The following is a 21,130-nucleotide window of genomic DNA, read 5'->3' on the forward strand; positions in this document are numbered from 1 at the left end:
TGGTTAGTATCAAAAGACTGTGTTATTCAGAGTAAGAATCTCCTAGGCCTCTTCTATCAAAACTATTGAAATAAGGGAGAAAATGAGAAAGCCTGAAGACCAGCCAGAAATTAATCTAGCTTCTGCTGGAAAAGACAGCCAGAAATCTTTCAGTATACCCACTAGCAGCAAAAGAAGGGCCAGGGCGGCTGACAGAGCAGATCATCCCGAGTACCTACATGCAGGGCAACCAGATGATCAGGTACAGCAGTCAGCATGGGTTTATGAAAGGCAGGATCCTGCTTGATGTTCCCAATTACCTTCTACAGCACAGTCACCTTCTTAGTTGATGAGGGAAAAAGCTGTGGATGTCATTTGTCTGGACTTCAGTAAAGTCTTTGACACAGTTTCCCACAGCATTCTCCTGGAGAAACCGGCTTCTCATGGCCTGGATGGGTATACACATTGCTCGGTAAAAACTGGCTGGCTAAGCCCAAGGAGTGGTGGTGAATGGAGTTGGTAGCTGGTCACAGATGGTGTTCCCCAGGGCTCCGTACTAGGGCCAGCTCTGTTTAATATCTTTATCAATGATCTGGATGAGGGGACTGAGTGCATCCTCATTAAGTTTGCTGATGACATCAAGCTGGGTGGAAGTACTTTTCTACTTGAGACTAGGGAGGTTCTGCAGAGGGATCTAGACAGACTTAATTGATGGGCCAAGACCGATTGTATGCATTTCAATAAGGCTAAATGCCAGGTTCTGCACTTTGGCCACAACAATCCCCAGCAGCGCTACAGACCTGGGGAGGAGTGGCTGGAAAGATGCCTAGTAGAGAATGACCTGAGGGTGTTGATTGATAGCTGGCTGAATACGAGCCAGCAGATGGCCAAGAAGGCCAACAGCATCCTGGTCTGTATCAGGAATAGTGTTGCCAAGAGAAGGGAAGTGATTGTCCCCCTGTACTCAGCACCAGTGAGGCCTCATCTTGAGTACTGTGTTCAGTTTTGGGCCCCTCACTACAAGAAGGACATTGAGGTACTAGAATATGTCCAAGAAAGGGCAATAAAGCTGGTGAAGGGTCTAGAGAACAAGTCTTACAAGGAGCAGCTAAGGAAACTTATTGTTTTATGAGAACTGGCTAAAGAAACTGGGGTTATTTAGCACAGAGAAAAGGAGGCTGAGGGGAGACCTTATCACTCACTACAACTACCTGAAAGGATGTAAGTCAAGCAGCAAAATATGCATTCAGTATTAGATTACATGACAAAACAGTGTAATTCAAAAAGTCTAAATGCATTTGTGTAAATTTAACTAAAAATAGAGATTATAACCATAAAGCATTCAGTATTTTAAAAACTACATATTAATGAAGTGCTCTAACACTGAACCTGCTCTGGCAGGGTGCGGCTGGACTAGGCGATCTCCAGAGGTCCCTTCCAACCCCTATCACTCTGTGAAATGAATTACTTGGTACATCTACAGGTGTTTCAAGCTGTCCGCGGAGTAGTGGAAAAAAAAATTCTTTCTTTTTCAGCTTTTTGTGTATAAGAAAGGAATAGAGATAGTTTCGTGGTTTTATTTAATAATTTCTTATCATGGACACCAGACACTGAAACAGTATTCTTCATTATGCGAAATTGGATTCTGCTCCTGTAGTCATTTGCACAAAACGTTACCTGAAATCAGGATATTTATTGATCACTAATGAATCAACAGCACTCAGAACTCTGACTTTTCTGCCCTTGCCAAATTTCAAATGTCATAACAACATCTCCACTTTATAAATACGTTGTGAAAAGTAACCAGGGTGACTATGGAGTTTGATATCGATCAGTTTAATGATTACACAAAGAAATGCCCTGCATGACATTAAACTCACTGTGACCCTTTTGTTTCTTCTGCACAGTACAAATATCTAATAATGTATAGCACTGAAAGGTACACAGCTGAAAAGCACTTACATTACATCTGAAAGAACAACAGTGAGAAATGCCAGCACCAAGATTTTACAGATTCAGGTTTTCATTGATTGAATTCTACTGTGACAGGGAAGACTCAGACTACAGAAATAGAAAACCTCCTATCTTTTTTCATTAAGAAAAAAATCAGACAGCTGGCAAAAAGAACTAAGTAAAATCACATCTACAGAGGCAATGCCTCTTACCAAATTTGGTATACATATTAAGACAATTCAACAGGAGAAAAGAGACAAGCTAAATCATGTAAGTAGGTTCAGTCCAACCAAATATCTGCCATTAGCCCAGGGCACACACACCTTGGTAAATCTGGGCTCAATGAATTATAATCTTCTTTCCAGCCAAGCAGAACAGTCACTCCTTTCCAAAATGCCCCAAATCCAGATTGCCTCTGTCTGAGTTCACAGAGCAGAGGAGTTGGTATGCTGTTTTCTTAACCTTTAATATGTTTCTCTTACCCTCAGAAAGGGTGGTCATGTCAATCATTAGTAAATAGATTGGGCAGTGAAAAAATAAAGGGCTCCAAAGCCATCATGGTGTGCTGGGACACTAAGGATCTCTTTTGCTGAGACACTGCTCACTGTGTGTGTAAATGTAAGTTACCTCTGGCATTAGGAAAAAAAAACAGGATAAATGCTGTTCATCTGAAAATACAGAACTCTTCCATCATTTTGACATTTTCCTTAGAGATTCATTGCTACGTAAAGTATTCCCTCTTGCCTTCACAGCTGCAGTTCCCTATTAAACTTCATTCTTGTTGTGTAGTAAAACTGCAGAGTGTAGTAATTTTTAAAAAATATCTTAACAGAGGTAGAACTACATCATCATCTGCAGCTATGCCACTTTCTGAATATTTTACATTTCTCATTCAAGAACACTCACAAAAAAGCAATCAGAATGAAGGTATGAGTTTACAGTTGCCTAAGAGAAGTTTATGGGTTTTTTTTCTGAATTAAAATAGTCTGATTTCTATTAGTACTTATGTCCCTTTCAGAGTTTTTTTTTTTTTAATCTCATTTTTTTTAATCTCATTTTTCAGCCACTAATCATTGAACCATACTTTCCTTGTTCTGCTGTTTTTCTTCCTTATTCCATAAAATGAACAACTTAAATATTGTCTCTGAACATACAATATTAAGACATTAAATATCATATATATGAAATGACAGGAGTTATTAAGACACATGATAACTGTTCCTTCTAGTCACGTTGTGTTTTACACCAAAAGACACCTCGTTCAAACAGGTTAGTAAAATTAAATAAAAAAGAAAGTTAAGAAAAGTTAAGGACTGGTTTCCTCTCTTCGGTAAACCACATCTGAAATTAGGGAATAGATGAAGATTTAAGAGAATATTTAAATCTAAGAGTAGTCTCTACCCTGATCATACCAAAGCAAATGAAGTTCAGAATCAGCTCTTCTCTGCTTTATTTTTCACAGCTCTGTGTTTTATCTAGCTGCTGCTGCCAACATTGAAATTTACATCAGAAAGCAGAAACAAATGAAGGAAACTGCCAAGGTCAGTCTGCTTGTCAGACTGTGGAGCTACTGAAATTCAGTATTCCTGCACAAGCTTTTTAAAATAAATATACCCTACATGGAACTTCTCTTTCAAGACATTGCTTTCAGCAATGAAAGTAGGGAAAGATTACTGGAAAGGTCTTCTTTGTGATGCAGTAGTTAATTCTGTCATTAAAGGCATCCTCAAAATAAACCAGTAGGCTCTACTTTTATAAAGACCTTGACTCTCAAGAGAACTTGCTCTGCAATTCTGCTCCTTTACCAAACTTCCTGTGCAAGATCATTAAAGCAGTTTCTGAGAGAGATTAGGGGTTTTTGCAGCCCTGACTGGCTTAATTCCCCAATCTAGCTCCAGGGCAGCCAACACACTACTTTTTCAGTAAGCCCATAGTATCAGTGGATACTTTGCCATTGAGTCATGCACACCTAGTGCACACTCTGAAAAGATTTTCATGATTAAAAAAAAAAAGAATTCTCGAAACCTGAATCTGGCTGAAGTGGGGCAAGGGAGATGTCCAGAAACTAAAAAAAGAGAAGTATTATGAAGAAAGGATATGCATATTAAATACCCATGTGAAAAATATTTGCACAGTCTGTTGAATCTGTTGTGGTGGTAGGACTATCCATCATATCTCTATCCTCCAACAAGACCAGGTTGCTCATCTAGCATGGTCTTAAAACATTTCAGGCGATGAATCATCCACAACTTCTCTGGGCAACCTGTTTCAGTGTCTCACCACCCTCATAGTAAAGAACTTCTCCCTAATGTCTAATCTAAACCTACCCTGCACTGGGTAGTTTTCCTCTTGCTCCTCTGTAGTTTGATAGCTCAGTATTTTTTTTTTAATTATTGTTGTGTGTGATCATTTTAATTGCACTGCTGAGTCTAGGCAGTTAGTGTGCCTCCACATCCAACCTCTGTCCTCTCCTTTTCCACTTGGGTCTGACAGAGGAACCTCTCTTCCAGTGTGTCACAGCTTTCTGTTATCTCCTGCAAAACTTTTCATTAGAGGCACAAATGTTTGTATAGAGAACTCAAGGATCTCATCAGAGTTTCAAAACAACCATCACACCTCAAGAATGATGACAGGAGGTTTGACTGACATAGATTTACCATTGCCTGCTTTTCAAAGCCTTCAAGAACTCATAAATTGTTTGAAGCACAAAATGTGGCTCTCAGATTTCTGACAGAGAAATAGGCAATAGCACAAAGTCCTCACTGATGTGCTTTCAGAATGAATTATCTGCAGGTCCAACTCACAGTCATCCTACCGACTTAAAAGCTCTACCTTTTTTCCCCAAACTCAAACTGGTAATGTTTTAGCACTCATTTCTTTCAGCCTAAAATGAACTGCTCTGGGTCTGGCTTGCTATACACTGTACCTTCTCTAAGTTTTTTATCTCTCTGGTAAAAAGCTATCCTCTCAAAGCTGCAATCTCTGCCTATAAAGCATTGGCAAATAGTACATAAATGCAATGAGAAAGTGACCATTCCTCTTGGCACAATTTTTCAATATTTACATTAATGTTAAACTTACTATAACATCAATCACTACAAAAACTTTCATAAAGTAGAGAAAATGATAGGATAGTCAACACACGTCTATTTTGAAGGACTTTTGCAGAAGATGATGAACTGGCTCTGCAGATAGATATTGGTCACCACTGTTCTGCTATAGGTAATAAACTTTGCATTTTAAAATAAATTATTTGTTCAGCTTTCTTCTCTTTACACACAAGAACAAGCTTAGTTTGAATGCCAGTATTGGATTACACTGGAGCATCTCTGCCGTCTCCTACCTGTCTGAGGGGAATTTTTACTTAGGGTTTGTCACTGATTTCTTTTTACATATTTCTAAATTAAACAGTATGCAAAGCAATAAACATGAAAATATATAGTACATGCAGCATAACAATATGCAGAGAAATACTGATGACCGTTCTAGTCACTACTTAGTATCTAATGCTTTTCTGCCTGGTTATAGTGATAGCAGTTATGCTTAAGGAAGAAAAGAAACAAAGCAAACTTACTTGATATAATAGGGCACTTTGTTATGTGAAACAGATCTCTGCCATGGAAACTGTACTGAGGCTGAGGAAATAAAGAGAAGGCAATTACTGGTAAGCATTTGTCAATAGTAATTATCATAATCCAACTATATTTCATTTATTTTACAATCAAAATGGTTACAATAAGTTCAATGGGAACAATTCAAACTTCCCAGACAATTTTCAGTAATTAGAAAATCAGTTGGAGAAAACAATGTCAATCAATCAGGATGATTCTAAGCATCTCTTTGATGCTAAAATGGAAACAAAACAAATGTGGTGATTCAACTTCAATGAAAGATAATAAATTCTGACCAAGCTAACCATCCAGGGAAAATGGATGCACTGATTTTCCTACTTCTGTAGAATTATTATCAGTTTAAGCTTTGAAAAGAAATGCTTCTACTACTACAATTACAGCTCTGCAATAGGAAAGAAAAGTAGAAGTATCAACCTTAGCTTCTATTTGGGACTCAAATTTAATACTAACTCTGTAGGCCCATCAGAAAAGGCATTTAAAGGCATCTTTGCACTCCTTGCTGAACAGCAATAATCTTTGCAGAATTTATGCAAGCCTGATACATCAATAAATATCATAATCTGATATATCAAGAAGCCTTTTGCATACTGAGCTGCAAAAGGCATGAAGTCATACCTAACACTACAACTCTGGTATCTAAAGATCTAAACATCAAGGGGGGAAAAGCATTCAGGGCCAACAGGACTGCTGGTTGTGAACTGTGATGGTTTGAAACTGTCTTTTTAATTTTTCTTTGCAAAGTTCAAGCAGAGAAAGTGAAAGAGTGTAAATAAGTCACTACTGGGTGTAAGAAGGCAAAATAATGATTGTTCTAAACTCTTCCATTGGATAGATAGAAATGTTTAAGAACTATTACTCAAAACAAAGTAGGCACTCTGCAGTCTGCAGTCGGGGCAGCTTGCTGGGGTGTCTGGTTGCTGTTTCTTCTTCTCTTCTGGCTGAAGATAACACACTGACCTTGGCGAGCTAAGTTAACAACTTTCTGCTTTAGCTAACACTGCACTCTGCCAGGGGGGTGTGGGGGAAGGCCCCTGGGAGAGAAAGGCCCCTTGGGAAAGCAAAGGGAGCTTGGTTGTGCTTTTCTGTTGATTGTATATATTTGTAAATGTTGTGAATTTTGTGTATTTGTACATATTCATTGCATTTCATCATAGATTGTAGATTCTGCTTGTAAATACAGCTTTTCATTTGCTTCCAGACTGAGCTAGCCTGGTTATTGTCGGTGTGGGGGAATTTCAGCTCACACTGACACAATAGACATATATATGTCTGACTGCAAATTACCAGACTCATGCCTGGTTAATTACGGTTGTATCACAGAAGAAACTCACTTCACTAGATTCACTGTAGAAGCAGAGATTGAAAGAACAGGTAGGAATAACCGATCATCACGATGGATGAATTTATACTGTACACACACGCCAACACTTCCATGACAGTGCCTGCTCTTAGGTGCTAACACTTCTGTTAAAAAACTTGGTAAAATGAGACACGTCTTTGATCCACATTGGATCTCAAGAAATGACACTCTGAATTAAGGTACTTAGATGCAAGCCCACTTTAGAGTTCATCTCCCTTCAGAAAAAAAACCCAAAACACATTTGAAGTAACTCTGTCTTCTCCCCCTACAGCTTCTCAATAATGCAGCAAAAACTTATAAGCTGTGTCAGCCTCATAGGCTGCTGCTGCTGCTGCAGCAGAGAGAGGCAGGTCTCACCTTGCTCCAAATCAGCTGTTCCCCAAGAGTTTTAACATCTGTGATCTCTTCCTGGACCACACAAAATTCCATTATTTATAATTTAAGAAACATTCATGTACTGAAAGACAGATTAACTTGAAATAACAAGTTGGGAAACTGCAAGAACCAAGGAAACCACTTTTTTAACCAGAAAAAAATACAGAAAATTCTATATCACTATTTAAAAAAAAATAAAATAACATTTGCAATAAGGAGGTCAGTAAAGAAAAAGCAATCTGCTAAAAAACTACATAGTAAAGGCTGAATATTCAAAAAGAGGTAGTTAACTAAATAATTATCATGCATTCATAACTGAAAAAATGGGAAAAAAAGCCCAACCAGATAGGCGAAGGTGGCTATCAGTTTGAGAGTTTCATTATTTAGTGTTACAATTTGGCACCTATGTTGGATCCAATATTACCATGCTAATTATGTCAGCTAACTACAAAGGAAAATCTGGCCAGAGTTTGCTTAGGTATGATTTATGTGCTATGACAGAATATAGATGTTCTGCACTGACACAGATATGGACTAACCACCACAATAAATTAAATTATTAATTATTACAGACCACCTTCTAAAACCACTTCCAGGTCTCTGCTGCATGAAAGTGGAAAATTAAATTCATGCTCTTTCTTAAAAAACATTTGCTCAATGAAAACTGAGCAGAGTACTTATTGATTCTGGCAATCACTAGCAGGCCTGCAGGTATTAATAAAGCTGGACACCACTCAGAGATGCTTTGAACAAGCCACTTGAAGACCTAGACTAGTGGTTAGGGAACATGTGCAGTCAGTGCTCTACGGATACTCGTGGATTCTTCTAAGAAAGTGTAGAGGAAACACATCAAAGTAGTAGACAGTGGGCCTTAGAAAAAAAAACTAATTACAGATAAAACAAGTTAATTGTTTCTAAATGCAGGAGACAGCAAAATAATCTTTTTGTAAAGAATAACAGATTAAAATTACTTCTTCATGTTTTTCTGTATTATCCATGTAAAATTTACTGATCTACCAATTGGTACTAATTTGCAAGTAGCTTACTTTCCACTTCATAAGCACTGAAAAAAGAGCAATCAAATTCTGCCTACCACTGATGGGAGAGGAAAAATAGCCCTGCAAAGAGAGGGACCATAGATTGTACTGGCCTACTAACACTGCCTTCAGCCTCCTATTGCAAGACATTTTAGGAAAGGACAATGTTATACTGTCTCAAAAATATTCTGAAGCACTTAGCAATGGTCTGGACCAATCCATGTAATTGGTGTTCCAAAAACTCCAACAGCAGGTATTAAATGCTGTACTGTTGTACTGTGTCCTTTTCTTTTTTAAGTAGAGAAACATTACTAAGCACTGTAGAGATTAAATCACTGCATTTAGATAGCTGGATCCAGGGTGGTAGGTAATCTCATCTAGGCTTCCTTTCCCATGAAAGGTTGGATCATACGGTCTTTTGAAGTCCCTTCAAACCTAGACTATGCTATGATTCTAAGAATCTGATGAACAGGTAGAAATATTCTGCTTGCACAAATTACTGATGAAATGACAACAACTGGGAGCTAGTCAGTTGACAATGGTGTAATGGCAAACTATGGTCTCTTGTTACAATTTGGAGGAAAAGTAACAGGTAGGTGAAGTAAATTTAAAATAGCCACTGTCAAATGAAAACAGATAAAAACCTCCCCTCTAATTCTGGAGTGCAGCTGTGGAGATAAAGATTTGCAAGAGACATATATATCATAATCTCAGTTTTAGGAGTTTGAGATTATTTCATTCAAGACTACTACTCTACTTGCTCCTCACAGTTAAAAGTCATTTATAGCCTCTAAGAAGGTTTGAAAAATTTGATTTAGAATACTATTTCAACCTATCAGGACAAAACCTTCATTTTTCCAGATGTAATCATTTTTTTATTACTTTCCTTTTGAAATTACTGTCTCTGACTTTCATTTAATAGACCTTATATAAAGTTGTAGGTATTAAGTTCTATAATTCTGTTCAGCTCAAGCTTTTAAAACAGTTTTGGGTTTGTTTTGTTTATTTTTTTAAAATAAGGGGGCTTTGCAGGGGGAAGAAGGTTCTTTGTTTTTAACAACTAATTTAAATGGGTAACTGCATCCTATTTACTTTTGCAGGACTGTTTAACATGAAGCTTACTGCAAATCTAGTTGTCAATTTAAAGTAAGAACACAGTTGTCACATAACCGAAGAAGAAATCAAGATTTGTTTTAAATTATATTAGCTGTTTAACTGTGCAGGGACATACAGCACTTGAGAACCTGATGCTCATTTTTATGTTAACTTCTCAACTCTTGCAATAATTTGATCTTTATTATTGAGACCTTCAGTTAAAGAACAGAGAGTTAATTGAACTAGCAATCTGTATCATGAGCTGTGGCGATGGCAGATGGACTAGAATGTCAGAAAATCAGCATGGATCTTGATATCACAACTTTCCTGTCTGTAATGTCTTATCTGTCTCAGCATATGGCAGACTGTAAGCTTACATCTCTCAAAGTTTCCATAAATAAAAGATGCTGTGATAGGTCTCAAGATAAAGCTATGCAGGGTTTGCTTTCCCCACCCTTTATTTGAAGTTCAGGAATGTATGACATGACGTCTTTAATAAAAAAATCTAAAAATCCAAGCAGCTCTTCCTCTGTGTTATCCCAGAAAGCACGGATGTGAAAGGAAACTGAGGAACGGTAGCAGGGGATGGGGAAGCAGCAGTGATAAACACATAAAGAGTCTGGAACAGCTACAAGTCAGACCTTGCAGCAAAGAGGACAAAAATTAAAGCAACCAGGAGGGCAACCATAACTTGGTGAGATATTGCAGTGATCCGCAAAGGAAGAATGCCAGTGAGAATCTCAGTGGAGTTATGAAGATGAAACACTCCTACAAAACCAGAGATACATATAACAACATGGAAGAGGAATTTCCTGAACCTCAAGCCATAGAGAAGCCTGGAAAAAAGAGCAGTCACAGTTTCAGCAAGCTCTTGTATCTCACATACATATATTAAAACTTACTCAAAGAACTTACTGGAAAGAAAGTGCTGTGATGCAGGCCCAAAATCTCGGTGTGCCTCCTGTAACTGTTTAAGGCGATCCTCTACGGACACCTACACATAAACAAGATTTTTATTGCATTTATCTTGTAACACCCAGGCCATGATAATAAAAACACTTGCTTGCATTCATTTTCAGTTAAATAAATTTGTGTGTCATAATGCTTATTTGCCATCCAGATACACAAGGCTACTATTTTTTCTATCATTTGCTTGATGAAAGTCATGTTCACATCTTGCTCTGCTCTCCTGTGAGTACTGCAGATCAATAATAAACAATTGTTTCACAATGACTATAGCCAACTAATGATATTTCCAACCTCCTCCCAACCCTTCTGTTATTCCATAGTCAGCAGGTCTCACTTTGACTGTATTGATCTCACAGCTGCTTTTCCATCAGAGAACAATTTTGGAAGATACCACTGGTTGACATGACTGTTCTATGGTTTGTTAACTGAAATTACATAGGCACAGGCAGCAGCAGTTTGGCTGCTTGGTTGAGAAGGTATACAAACAAAAAAACCCCAAAACTACAACAAAAATAAACAACTCCAAACCGAACAACCAACAAACAAAACCAAACAAACAATCTCTACCAAATTACATTAGGAAACAGGACTGATGTTTTTCCTTTAACAAATGGCTAGACCAGGGTTTGAAAATTCAGTCCCACTACCCACAGCTAGAGAGGCAACAGATCCTCTGTCTCTCCCCCAAGTCTTTCAAACACTTAGTATAATTCTTAGAAGCCATGCAAAGAAATAGCCGTTGACTCACAGCAAGTATTTCCTACTAAAGAGGGAGAAAGTGCCAAAAATGATAAACGAGCTTTATCTGATGTAAGAAACTTCATTAAACTATTCCTGTGAAACTGTGCATGAGTCTAAACTATAATCAGGCACATTGATTTACTTTTCTCAGACCATTTAAGCACAATAATCTTAACCATGCAATATGAATCTCTCTCCTGTTTTATAAATCTAAATGTGCTATTGCTCACATCTGATTACAGTTCTACTAATACTTAAGTCACTTCAAGTGAAATTCAATGCAGAAAACTACACATTCAAAATCAAAATAAAACAGCTTTCACAGGAGCTGGAAACACAACAGAAATACATATACTGGTTTTCAGTAACAACTACTTAGGCAGTACGTATACTGCTGTAAGACACACAAAAAAGTATGTAGCAATAGTTCCCACTAGGCACCAGAGGTTAATGCAGTCTCCTGAGCGAGTAAATTGCTGAGACAGCTTGGAAGAAAAAGCTTTTGTTTAAGCCACAGAAGGAAAGACAGCTCCTTTTGCTGCTTTGGTACCACTAAAGTAACACCTTAAATTAAGAAATAATGCACAAATCACAATAATACATCTTCTGAGAAGAGAAGAAATTATGAAGCACCCCTTCTCCCCTACTGCATGCATTCAAAAGAATACCTGTAAAAGTTTCCACCGCATATTAAGATCATCCAGTTGACGAGACATCTTTAATGATAGATAAAGGTCAAGTGGAGAAAGTTGACTTGACAAATCATTCACTGTTTTAACTTTCAAGTTGATAGGAGCAATTTCTTCTCTAAAAGCCTAAAAGAGTAAGAAGCATACATTTATGTTGGATGGACACCTGAGTCGCACAGAAGCCACTGTAAACTCAACACAGTGCTGACTTGCCCAATATGGCAGCTTATGCTAAACAACTGTATGCAGCTCAGTTCTCCTGCAAAGGAAGTTTACTCTCTTCAAACTTGTGCCCTTACAGCAACTCAAGTAAGATTTTTAGTAGTACCATATGGCTATAGAGCTTTTTCTTTCCAAAAATAAATTTGCAGTGCTCTATCCGGAGCTGTAGCAGCATACAGCCTGTCAAGTGCTCTTAAGAAAAACAAATGCTTTCAGTAGCTACAGTTTTTCCAATATTAAGCAGCTGACAAAAATTCAATTTAAAAGCTATTATTGAATTAGCAATGCATGAAGGAATGTATTTATGAGAAAAAGAAGTGTAACGTTTTACCTGACTAGAACTGGAGAGTAAAACTATTACAAAGAACAAAAAGAAGAAAAAGATTTATTGATTCAAATGGAACTAAATATGGTATTAAGACAAAATTGGCACAAGTTTTAGTTACAGTTGAAAAGATGCATCAAATGTCTTTCTTGCTGTGAGCAGTTAATTGTTCAATCCTAAAACCAGCTTGATTAAACAACATGAAACAAGCCAAAAACACAACTGGAAAAAAAGGATTTTTCTATGGACAATTAAATTATTTGCCTGCCTTCAAAATGTCTCTCATTAGGCCCAGGAACAGAAGGAACCTACTGGCAAAAACCTGAAGTGTTTGGCCTCTGGAGAGCCAGGAGGCTTCTATATTACTTCAGCAGATGTTTCAGTTTTTTCACAACAATGAAAATCTTTATAAAATTTCTTGTCTTTACTGAAAAGGCCATCAGGATATGACAAATCACTTCTTAACATGAGAACAAAGAACTATTCAGATCAGCATCTTATTGCTTGCCTTAGTATCTAAATCAAAATATAAAAGGGGAAGAAGGAGATGCATTACTCAAATCAACAGCACTCTGGATATAAATCAGCTTTGACTGCCTTTATTTTAAAGATTTTCATTCCATTAAACCTGAAAGTAACAATAAAATACGGAGAATGAGGATGCTTACATTGACACATGTGGAATAATGCAAGTCTGTGTTAGTTTAAAGAGCCCACAGGCTGTGTACATACAGAGTATTTGCACAAAACGGGCTGCGGCCAATGGCCCGTCATTCTTCTAACACCACTGTCCTATACTGAAGGCACAGATGGTCAGATACATGACACCAGCATCCCCTAATGTTTTGCCATATTAATTCTTGAACTTAAAACCTGACCTGTGATTGTCAAACAAGCTTGGTAATAATTGCTAAATTCACCTGCAACAGCAATTTTCTCTACCTACACGTGCACACTCACAGGTTCTCCTGGAATCTGTTCCATTCAGGACTCTCAGTCACCCTTCCTGGAGAACATTAGCTATCAGAAGGCATTCCTTCTTTCAGGAACTGTGTATTACTGGATCACCACCCAAGCCATGCAGCTTAAGCAGGGGATGACTACTACCCATCATGAATAGCCATGCCTTGGGGTGCTGGGCACTGCTTGGGTGGCCTGGAACCCTGGCTGCAAGAATGATACGCCCATGAGAACATTATATGGTAGTATTTGTTCTTAACTTTCACAGAATCACAGAGAAGCCAGGCTAAAGTAAAAGCAAATACAAACTTTCACACAAGCTAAAACAGAAAATAGATTTTTGAAGCATGTGAAAGTTAAGGAACTGAAATAAAAAGTATATATACACTTCTGTGTGACTGGAAAAGCTCTAAATGTTTTTTCTAAGAGGAAAGCTGTATCTGATAGTCAAACAAATCTGACAGCTCACCAAACCAAAAAGGAGGAGAGCCTACTGTCAAATGCCAGGATGAAAACTGACTCAGCTCACTCATACTCCAGTGCGTGGGCAACGCTCCAAACACATCTGTAGCCTAACTATGCACTAGACAATATTTGCAGGAGGAAAGTATTTAAATCCTAGAATGCTTTTTTATTATTTCCCATTTAATGAATGTTATATTCTGTACACATCTGTAGCTTGCTGATCACATGTTTATGCAATCACAGCTGACACAATGAGTGTGGTAAAGCACTGGACTTTGAGAACTCAGATTTATCTTTAAAGAGCTCTATAAAATGTGCATGAGAGCTTAAGTATACAGTGCATACATATCTAATGTGACTAGGGGTAGCAGAATGGAAGGGAGTGACCCTCACAGAGGAGCTCCACACTTACTGTAGTTTTCTCAATGTGATCTGGTAATGAATCTACGAGCAAGTCTCCCACAGGTTTCCATCCATTTCTCACATTCTCTGCCTCCTTCAAGTCAGCATCAAGGTCATCCATAGCACACTGCAGGTCTTTCAGTTTTTCTAATGCTTTGTCCACTTGCTTCTGCCAGATACTGGCACTGGCATTCAGGTTCTCCCATCTCTCTTTTAGCTCTGATGACTGCTTACGCATAGCTTTGGCAATCCGCAAAGCCTTCTCCTCAGGGGTCAGCTCTGCAGGGAGAAAATAAAATTACATTGTTTATTTCTTCTCTTATTTATCTACTCAGTGCTTCTGAGCTACACTCAAGACAGAAAGCCCAGCATCAACTGAGGGATGGAGGACAAGGGGGCAACATATGAAAGGAGGAGGTAGGAAGCTTTTCCACTTTTAAAAGGCTAGATGGTTGTCAAAGTAAATGCACTGTTATGGTTACAAAAGTTCTCTTACAATGCCTCTAGTGATGCAACTATTGTTTCGCAGCACCCAATATAGCAAAGCACACTGCAAGTAATTAAACCATGAGAATACATTCAACTTGTTGGTAAGAAGGGAAGGTACATTTTTCCCAGAGCTAAAAGCAACAATGAGTTGTTTGGGTCAAAACCAAGAGGTTTAGACCACCAATTCCATTTGTTCATTTTTTTTTTCCAAAGTTTTTCAAATCTTCTTAGCCCATATTAACACATGCTAGACTACAAATTCTAGAAGAATATTCAGTAACACAATCCAGAGGTCATCCAAGAAAAACAAAACAAAACCCCCGGATAACCAACCCACAATGCATGTTTTGTATTTTAATTGGTGGTGTAGTGGGGACAGAGTGGTGCCAAAAGCACATGGCATTATTCTAAGAAATAGTTCTGTAGGAGAAAAAAGTATGAGCAACAGTAACAAATGAGAATGAGAGGCAAGGACAATCAAAAAGAGCCAAAAATCACCAAACGAAAGGAGACAAATACCTAGAGGCTGTAGAATGAAGAGCATGCTCTGACCTCTACAATCAGAAAAGATCTCCTAAAAACAGTCATTTTAAGAAAGTGTGAGGCTAGGGGGTGGGCCGAAAGAAATTTTGAGCTTACCAAGGTATTTCAGTGACTTCTTGGGTGTCATAAGCTATCGCAGGAGAGCACTGCTCATGTGCACCCTCCCTGCAAAGCAGAGGCTAGCCAGTTGTAGGGAAAATGCAATGCAAAGAGAGTGTTCCAGAAGAGGAATCTGGGGTGGGAGAGTTGTGACAAAACCCTGCAATGCTTAACTAGACGTGAAGAGATATAAATTATGTGTGTAGCTGTGGGATTTAGAAACATGACAGCAATACACAATTGGTTAACACTGACAGATCAGAAAAAAAGATGAAGACCAAAGATACACTGTGATAAACTGTATATTGTCTGTGGAATTCCAATAAGTCACAGTATAATAAACTAATCCTACGACAACACAATTCTGGGATGATCTTCACCTCAAACTTCACAGCACACTTTTGAAAATGGAAAAGCTTAAGTTCTAAGCAAAACCTCTTCCAGATAGAAACTCTTGTTTTAAAAACAACAACAAAACCAAACAGCGACAAATTGCTTACATAAAATAACAAAGAAGTTGTTGCTGGAAGTAATGACGGAATTATTCACCAAGAATTGCAGAGCCAGTGGAGGGAGCCTCCTATGTTGACATCTTAAACACGTAAACGCAAGGAACATTATAACCAGTGGGAGTTAGATATATGCAAAGCTACAATCTGCCATTTTTATCCAATAATATGCACTTGCATCTACCAGAGGCAAACCCTACCTACTCTGCATAAAAGAGCAGAAAGTTGAAAGAGCTTAACAGTTGTAAATTATATTATGAGCAGGTCATTTTAAATGATCAGTCACTTAAGAAGGAACATGCTGAAAGTTTTATTAAGAGCTGAAAATCTTGCAAAACTTTGTCCATAAAGGTACTGACAACAGATTCAATGAGCGCTGTTCTTACTCAAACACAATCAATAAGAAAAAAAAGTGGTTGTAGCAATATATGGGAAGAGAGGAATGGTCTGACTTTATTTATCTGGTAAAATAAAACAAGGCAGCTTTATTCATGAGAGACTTGTCACATATTTTGGGAGGAAAAAAGATTCCAGACTGACCTGTGTGATAGAAGTATCCAAACAGAACTGAAAACTGAAATATCTTTTGACACATTTGTCAGAAAGAGTGTCATTGTGCAGGGGTATCTGCTGCATATTTTATTTCAAGAATATTAATTAATTGCAAGACTGCTTTATTTTACAAAAGCCTTGGAAGTGCTTGTAAATTTGCTGTAAAAGGACATCTACTACAGAAATAAAGCAAAACACGTTTTTTATGAGCTACAGAACCATTAAATCTATTCACTTAAGACAGAAATACATCTTCTGTAACTTCATGTTTTCCATTATGAACCCCCAATTTATTAATGAGCAAGACATTACCTTTTATTCAAGCAGATAACACATTCTCCAAGCTACTGGTTGCACAGCATAGAATTTTAAACCTCATTAAAAAAAAGTCTAAGTGAGAATTTTCTTCTGTGAGTTTGCAATTTATTTCACCAGTCAGTTATTACACACACCGCAAGACAGAGTTCCTTTTTGTTGTGAAAAAATGCTACATAGTGATTGCTGGTTTTTTGTTCCCACTTATATAAAGTCTTCTCAATGATCAGCTCTGTTTACCAGAAAGGAAAGGTGCTAACTGACCTTGCAGTCAGGGAGAAAGTTCAGATAAAAAAGGTATGCTTCTGTAGTGGAAGAAAACCCCTTGGTTTGATAAGCATGTTTTCTTGCAAAGAAAAAATAACGAAAGCAGCAACATCTTTTCTGCATCTAGCAGAGACAGAATGCAATAAAAGGGAAACTTTAAAGCCTGAACTTTAAACCACATCTCTTCCTTATATGCTTATATATATGGGAAGTTACCAGTGAAGATAACTTGCTTAAGAATTTATTTCATATCTCTTGAACTATCCCTGGATCTAGCAGATTTGATTCTAAGTAACTGTGCTTGAACCTCATTATTTGGACTTCAACTAGTGATCTCTTTCTTTCTCGTTCCTTTCTTTTTTTCTATATTCTTAATAAAATATACTAAGAACTCAAACTGATTTCATGCCCCCTCCCTCTTCCATTATGTCAAACATTTTCTCTTCCTTGGTTCAATCAATCTTTGCATCAAAAAAGCAATGGGTGACAGTATTTGAACAGATAGAGTGGAACACTTAAATCTCTAAGCAGAAGAACCAAAAGCAGTGCTATTGTTGAATTATGCAGTCTTTAGCATTGCTCCACTCAAAGTATTCCCTGGGTTTCTATGAATCTGTCCAGAAAATGCAGACCTGAATAGCATGGGAATAGAAAGTTCACAAAATAAATGGCAACTGTTACTGTGGAAACATGGCAATTAGTCAGACTCCAAAATTCCAACCATGCAATCATAATTCAATATGCCACACTTTTCTCCAATTCAAGTATCTACTACATACATAGTTAAAACTAAGAGAAAAAGCAGTCAGCTTCATCATTCATAGATTTATAGAATGGTTTGGGTTGGAAGGGACCTAAAAAATCATCTACTTGCAATCTCCCCTGCCATGGGCAGGGACATCTCCTCCACTGGATCAGGTTGCTCAAGACCTCATCCAGCCTGGCCTTGAACATCTCCAAGGAAGGGGCATCCACAACCTCCCTGGGCAACCTGTTCCAGTGTCTCACCACTCTTACTGTGAAGAATTTCTTCACAACATCTAGTCTAAATCTGACCTCCTCAAGCTTCAATCCATTCCTTCTTATCCTATCACTACAAGCCCTTGTAAAAAGTCCCTTCCTAGCTTTCTTGCAGGCCCCTTTCAGATACTGAAAAGCTGCTGTAAGATCTCACCAGAGCCTTCTTTTCTCCAGGCTGAACATCCCCAACTCAATTGTTGTCTGCTTAGGTTTTCTTCTATCAAAGAGAGCTCTTCAAATCAGAGAAACAGAAATAAATAGAGTGAACGACAATGTCTCTGCAGGATAAAAGACAAGTAACCTTTGGTCTGCATAGGACAGAATTGTGAAAACAGAGAAAATGAAAACTGTTAACCTCATATATAATGAATACTTCTGGAAAGGGCCTGGAGTATGAATTCCAAACAAAGGCAAATGAGAATAATGCTAGCAAACATATATATTTTTTAAAAATGTTTGTTGGTATTTCCCATGGGGTGCTGATGGAGAAGACACAGGAGGATGAAACAGCTTGTAGTTAAAAGATAATTAAGTCGTCTCATAGCATCTCTTTCCATAAAATTAAAGATGACAACAATCCTGAGAACCACACATTTATCCAGAGTAACCTGTGCAATTTGATGGTATAATCAACACACATATAATAGTCTTCACTAAAAGCATCTTTTTTGTAATAAATGGTGTGATCCAAAGTTCACAATACTTTTGCAAAGTGGAAGCCCACAGTTTGTGTTGCTCCAAGAACATAAACCAGGTATGATTTCAGTTTAAGTCTGCTCCTGCCATGAAACTAGAAATATCCAATATAACAACGCTGTTATAGTATCACCAAGCTACTGTGTCTTCTTCCAGTCCCTGAAGGGAGAGTACTAATGGAGAGAAGGCTATGTCCACTGCATCCCAGTTACTCTAGATAAGCAAGGAATTAATTCTGTGTTTCTTTCTGAAGCACCACAACTGTAAATTGCAACAAGGCTTTTATTTCTTCCAAAGATCAATAAATTATAGGTTTTTTTTGGCACAGTACATATAGAAAGTAGCTCCTCAGCAATGCTGCAGGAGATAAATACACATCCCCTAATAGCATTTCAAAACAAAGGCATCTGTTTTATTCCAAGCCCATACAACACCAGAGAATAAAGACACATCAAGCAGAACAAAGACAGGGACCCTTGACTTGTGGGCATCCTGTAACACCACAGCCTTTAAAATATCCATATGCTGAACCATTTTAAACCTTCAAAGCAAGCTTCCTCAGCCTGTTTTATCCTCTATGCACTTTTGCTTTCTTGAGGTTCATTCACCATGCTTTTGAGCTATGTTTGCTCTGGAGTGCAAGAGGATTTTTTTTTCCAGACAAGGTCCTAATCTTTGATATCCATCATGTCATCCATGTTGCTAGTAGTGTAACTGAGAATTCTGTTGCAGATGAAGCTTTACTGGTTTCTAAAGTCTTTCAAAATAAGGCAACAGTTAAACTTTAAGAACATGGCTTCCACTAGGAAAGCATCCTGTATTTCAGCTAAAATTGGGCTATAGTAAAGCATACAGATCTGTCGTGGTAGGGCCATGACATGGCCCAGTACAAACCTAGACAGGCCTTAAGATGTCCAGACAAGGTCCCTCTCTCTCCCCTCCTTCCTACGGAAAGATAGGGCAACACAGGAAAAAGAACAAAGGTGACAGGACTCTTGCCTGTCTGGTAAACAAGTTGTTTACCAGGGGTAAGAGCATGTAAGCTGACCACTGTTCCCCCTGATACAAGGCCTTTGTTTCTGCCTTTTATGGTTATAGCCTGGCAGAACACCTTTCCATTGGGCAGCTACATGTTAGCTTCAGTGCCCCATTGGACCAATCAATCACTGGCCAGGTGTATATATATATATATATATATATATATATATACATAGGTTGACTTGGTAGTCGCCTTTGCCTTGCTTCAAACCTTGCTTAAGCCTTGCTTCAAATCTTGATTTAAGCCTTGGTTTCAAGCCTACTTGGACCCGACTCATAGAAGCTGCCTCAAGTTGCCCTGCCCTGCCTCAAATGCCTGGTCCAGAGCCTGGGATAAAGCCACGAGCCATACGCAACAAGCCGGAGAAGCGACCAGCCTAGAAGCCGGATCTGCCTAGCCTGCTTCCCCTTGCCACTAGAATCATGCCGTGCCTCAGTTTACCCAGGAACAAAGCAAGCGCCTGTCGTGAAAAGTGTTGTTAACTGCCCGCCGTCTGCTGAAGCCAGATCAGCCTGGGACCACGTGGGAAACCCTTCTTGCTAGCAATCTGCTATGCTAGTGCCCTACGAGAGTGCCCCAAAGCTAACATAACAGCAGCAGCAGCATCCCCCATGTGGGTAAAACCAGCTGTGAGTAATTAATTAATTGCCCTTTGGGTTTAAAGGTTCTTACTGAGTTTCCCCCCCGCTGTAAAAAAATCAAGCACTATCTGCTCTCGGGGACCTTCTCTTTCCAAGTTATTGCCTCCTAATTTGCATATAATTGTTTGTACTTTGCCCAAAGACTGCATATTCCCATTGTAAATATATATTCCAACCATATAACGATCCTGTTTAATGAGTTTTGGCAATTTTCATTAATAAAGCATTACTAATATTTTTATTAATACCTGTTTGCCATATCATTTATTATTATTGTAAGGGTAATTAATAATCCCCTTCACAACAAGGTCAAGAGTGAATACAGCTCTGCTTATGCCACGAGGTTCTCATGGTTAAAAATCCCCAAATATTTAATTAACCGCTATGGCCTCAGGCCAGCCTGTTTATAATACTCATTTGTTAAAACTTGATGCTTAAAGCTCCAGTAAGTTAGCACTCCACATCACTCAGCAAATGGAAACAAATTCCTCGAACTTTACTAATATGACTGCAAGCAGGCAAGCATGTAGATCCTACAAGAAGAATTTCAAGGTTCTACCAGGTGGACCAAACTTGTAGGGTGAGATCTATTTGAAAAGGAGAGAGATACCTAGCTGGAAATTCTTTCATGGATATCTGTACATTTCTCTAATCTTTTGAAGAAACTCTGAAGTCACAAGTGAATGAGTGCCAACTACATTGGGGTAACAACATTCCAAACAGTTTCAGGGCATGATTCCACTGACCTCCAGTGGG

The 21,130-nt window shown here is 38.3% G+C and overlaps 1 protein-coding gene across 1 annotated transcript in view; it reads right to left on the bottom strand.

Moving 5' to 3' along the window:
• The window catches only part of UTRN (utrophin), a 354,493-nt gene that overhangs the window by 78,974 nt on the left and 254,389 nt on the right, over positions 1–21,130 (bottom strand). The window contains exons 55-58 of the mRNA XM_054393282.1: positions 14,215–14,483; positions 11,810–11,956; positions 10,347–10,425; positions 5,507–5,567 (exon numbers count right to left, since the gene is read on the bottom strand). Of these exons, the coding sequence (XP_054249257.1) occupies positions 5,507–5,567; positions 10,347–10,425; positions 11,810–11,956; positions 14,215–14,483 (556 nt within the window). The remainder of the gene's footprint in view (positions 1–5,506; positions 5,568–10,346; positions 10,426–11,809; positions 11,957–14,214; positions 14,484–21,130) is intronic.

The sequence above is a fragment of the Indicator indicator genome, chromosome 2, assembly GCF_027791375.1.
Source record: "Indicator indicator isolate 239-I01 chromosome 2, UM_Iind_1.1, whole genome shotgun sequence".
NCBI classification, from domain to species: Eukaryota; Metazoa; Chordata; class Aves; order Piciformes; family Indicatoridae; genus Indicator; species Indicator indicator.